The sequence below is a fragment of the Bubalus kerabau genome, chromosome 6 (assembly GCF_029407905.1).
Source record: "Bubalus kerabau isolate K-KA32 ecotype Philippines breed swamp buffalo chromosome 6, PCC_UOA_SB_1v2, whole genome shotgun sequence".
Lineage (NCBI taxonomy): Eukaryota > Metazoa > Chordata > Mammalia > Artiodactyla > Bovidae > Bubalus > Bubalus kerabau.
This window is the reverse complement of record NC_073629.1, coordinates 120,090,997-120,095,157: the sequence shown is the minus strand read 5'-3', so window position 1 is coordinate 120,095,157 and position 4,161 is coordinate 120,090,997. Positions and strand designations below refer to the sequence as shown.

The 4,161-nt window shown below is 51.2% G+C and overlaps 1 protein-coding gene across 1 annotated transcript; it reads right to left on the bottom strand.

Annotated features, from left to right (window-relative positions):
* Positions 1 to 239: 239 nt before the first annotated feature.
* On the bottom strand, positions 240 to 1,241 carry LOC129656376 (olfactory receptor 12-like). The gene has a single exon (XM_055587062.1). It carries the CDS (start codon positions 1,188 to 1,190, stop codon positions 240 to 242), a length of 951 nt encoding a protein of 316 aa, XP_055443037.1. The 5' UTR covers positions 1,191 to 1,241.
* Between the last annotated feature and the right edge of the window lie 2,920 nt (positions 1,242 to 4,161).

The following is a 4,161-nucleotide window of genomic DNA, read 5'->3' as shown; positions in this document are numbered from 1 at the left end:
TGCAACATGGAGAGTTCTGGTTGCAGAGCATCCTTGTCCATCTCTGCATCTCACACATAGTGAATGTCTGCTTCATAAATGCCTTCAAGCAATGTGATTGAATAAATGGATCAGAGTCCTCAAGACATCCCATTCCATTCAGAAGTGGAAGAGGTTTGAGGGGCTCCTCATGGTTCACTGTCTCTGAATTCTCCATCCAGCCCTCAGGATATTGGATGTCCCCCTCTGTCCACCCTCCTTCACATGGCTGTGTGTCTCTGCCCCAGTCTCCGCAGAGCATCCTTCACGTCCTTGTTTCTCAGACTGTAGACGAGGGGGTTGAGCATTGGGATGACCAGGGTGTAGAAGACAGAGACCACCTTGCCCTGCTCCATGGACTCCACAGCTCCCGGCTGGGCATACATGACAAAAAGGGTCCCATAAAAGAGGGACACGGCTGTCATGTGGGAGCCGCAGGTGGAGAAGAGCTTGTGTCTCCCTCCTCCTGAGCGCATCCTCAGGATGGTCACTGTGATGTAGCCATAGGAGGTGAGGACCACGAGTGTGGTGCCCATGATGATGAGGCCACAGATTCCAAACAAGACCAGCTCATTGAGGGTTGTCTCAGCACAGGCAACCTGGATCATAGGAGGCACATCACAGAAGAAGTGGTCGATGTGGTTAGAGCTGCAGAACGGGAGGCTGAATGTGAAGCTGGTCTGCAGGATGGAGTTGAGGCAGCCCCCACAGTAGGAGCCCAGCACCAGGCGGGCACAGACCGAAGGGCACATGGAGATGGGATAGCACAGGGGGCTGCAGATGGCCACGAAGCGGTCATAGGCCATCACGGCCAAGAGGAGAGTCTCAGAGGTAGCTAGCAGGGAGAAGAAGAAGAACTGGGTGGCACAACCTGCAAAGGTGATGACCTTGGAGGAGGACAGGAAGTTGGCCAGGGCCTTGGGGTAGATGACAGATGAGTAGCACAAGTCTAAGAAGGAGAGGTTCTTGAGGAAGAAGTACATCGGGGAGTGCAGATGGGCATCCAGCGTGATGACCACAATCATGGTGAGGTTCCCCAGGACGGCCACCACGTACAGGGCCAGGAACAGAGCAAAGAGCAAGGCCTGGGTCTGCAGGCCACCCTCAAATCCATCCAGCACAAACTCCTGCAGAGGCATCACTGAGAGGTTTCCATTTCTGTGGGGTGACATGGTCTTGAGCCTTTGATGACTCACTGCCAACTGACCAAGAGGCCACCAGCTGCCCAGTTCTCCCTGCAGATGAGCTCAGGCTGACCTGAAAGGGCAGTATTGCCTGTGACTCACAAATTCATAAATATGCATGGAGAACTCACTCTGTGGAACCCTCTGAGTTGTTAGCACAGGGGTGGGGTAAGTGCCAGGAGGGTTACAGAGCTGAGAGTCTCCAGGGCAAGAATGGAGTTGCAGCCCCCTATCTCCTCCTTTGAAGTAAATGCTCTCCTTCCCTCAAGGATGCTCCTGAATTTTGCCATTTCCACTCTATGCTCCCATAGCTAATCCTGTACTTTCTGTTTCTTATAAAATCATTCATTGATTTCAGAAATGTTTACTGAGGACCCCCGGCCCACCAGAACTTGACCTAGTAATGGTTTCATCTCCAGGCCAAACTGGAAGGAGAGCAAAGACCCGCCATCACCAGGCTAATGAAGGTGTTTTGTGTCTGTCTCCCCTGCAGATTCTGAGCCCCATCTCAGAATCATGGCCTCTGAGCCTGGACCACAGTGGCATTTCATCTGCAAAGCTCTCTGCACCCTTGAGGTTCTCATGGGGCTTTCTGCGCATGTGCAGGTGTTTGCCAAATCATGGAGAAGGAACAGTCCAACTTTCAAGAGACGGGCATGTCCTCCTTATCATTGTCACTGGCGACTCATACTCCATGCTCTGCAAATCACTTCAGAACAGCCTTTTCCATTTGGAACTATGGAGATCTGGGCTTCGGTCTGTTCTCTGGAATTCTCTGAGGTCTTTCTGCTCCCTGCCTTTGTCACAGCACAGACCGTTCAGAAGGTCAGAGCAGGGCTGTGCAGCAGATATCAGTTGGCCACCGTGTTGATTCATGGAGCTGCTGTGCTGACAGGGGCATGGGTGGAGGGGTGGAAGGGGGTCTGCACTGTATCCTGTTGGTACCAAGTTGATGGATCCCTGCTGCCCACCCCCCAGGGATCATTCACATGTTGTGGGGACAGGTGGCTAGTGTAGCACACCTGTTCACCCCCACACCCCAAGAAGCAGGTGTTTCTGTGGTGAATTCAAAGATTCTGAGTTCATGGTTTTGTGCTCAGTATTACTTGACCATTTCTCTTGACGAGCCCTTAGCATGATAAAATAGTGACTCCTTCTGGTAAGCTGAAAACAAAGAGAAATTTTCATTTCCAAAGCCAGGCTCTTTGTTTGTTTTTTTGAACAACAAACAAGCAGGGGGCTCCAGCCTGCTGAGGTCACCCAGGGTCATCCATGGGCATCGTTGACATGAGGAAGCCTTTAATCCGAGCCTAAGGGATGCACTTGATGAGGTCAGAGCAGCTGAACACTTCTCTGCAGTGGCACATAGCCTGTACTAACATTCGGTGCTAACCCTCCTAACTGAAAGTGTGGTCCAGGGACCAGGAGCATCACCACCACCTGCGAGCTGGTTAGAAATGCAGACGCTCCAGTCAAACACACCTGTTGAATCAGAACTTGCTGCTGAACAAGTTGCTCGGAGGACTCATTCACTGGCTAAAGAAGCACTGCTTTCACAACCTTGAAGCTGAGGTCGGGGTAGGGAGGCAGGAGAGTGGACATCACTCCAGCTGCTGAGAACAAGCCCTGGCTGCTTACTGTGGACAGAGCCCTGCTGCCCTTACCCTCCTGCAGCCCTGATGGGTGCCTGCCTTGACCTTACCTTTTCCAGGTGAGGGTCATGACACACCCAAGTGCACACAGCCAGGATCTGCTTTCCCAGGGTCTCCCAAGCTCCTGATCCAGGTCTGTGCTGATGAAGACCAGTGGACACTGAGGACTCCTGCCTCTCCCACCTCTGGCTTCCTGTGCAGTGAACCAAGGGTGGGAGGGGGCACTTGGGGTCCCACCAAGAGTCTGGCTGCAGGAGGGCCCTGGGGCTTGGTGCAAGCAGAGAAGGGGATGAACTCAGCTCACCTGCCCCTCTACATCTTGTCCCATCGTCTGTGAGGTGCCTGGACCCTGGGGGTGCCTGCTGGGGAAGATTCTCTCCACCTGCCACACCTGGGACTTGAGGCCACACATGGCCAATTAGATGAGATTTGGGCTGTGAGTGCATTGGGACTCACAACTCCCTGGGTCCCAGGAAGCTGCAGTCCTGAGGCCAATCTTCCCCTGACTCCCACTTGGCCCAAGGTAGGGGAGGTGGGAAGCCTGAGGTCCTCAGGAAGTAGTGGGGGCCAACAGGGGAGGAACACAAGTTAGAGGGATCCAGTGCCCCTCCTCTGAAAAGTCCCCAGGCAGCCAGTGTGAGCTCCTGGCCCACGGCCCCTGCTGTCCTCCACCTGCACCCTTGTATAGTGGTGAGACAAGTGGAAGGCAGGAAGTATTTCCCTGGGGCAGCAGCACAGCAGTCTCTATGCTTCAAGTGGCCATGCACTCAGTCCATAAAGAGAAAAGGTATCTGCTTAAAAAATATTTTAACTTGGAATAGAAATGAAAACCAAAGTACAAAAGTGGTGCATGTTTAATATAAAAAGAGTATATAAATAAAAGCCTGAGAAAGTTGTTCTAAGAAAAAGAACGCTGATGTGGCTCAATAATTATTATACAAAGTAGGGTTCATGAAAAAAAGTTTATAAAGAGGCATTTCACAAGGAAAGTTAAATTCAACTGGATAATGTGAAAATCATTTCCAAGGCAAACCATTCAATATCACAGTAATCCAAGTCTATGCCCCAACCAGTAACACTGAAGAAGCTGAAGTTGAACGGTTCTATGAAGACCTACAAGACCTTTTAGAACTAACACCCAAAAACAATGTCCTTTTCAGTATAGGGAACTGGAATGCAAAAGTACGAAGTCAAGAAACACCTGGAGTAACAGGCAAATTTGGCTTTGGAATATGGAATGAAGCAGGTAAAAGACTAATAGAGTTTTGCCAAGAAAATGCACTGGTCATAGCAAACACCCTCTTCCA

Bases quoted from the DNA above. Each gene is read 5' to 3' on its own strand.
- LOC129656376 (XM_055587062.1), bottom strand. From the start codon at position 1,190: ATGTCACCCCACAGAAATGGAAACCTCTCAGTGATGCCTCTGCAGGAG.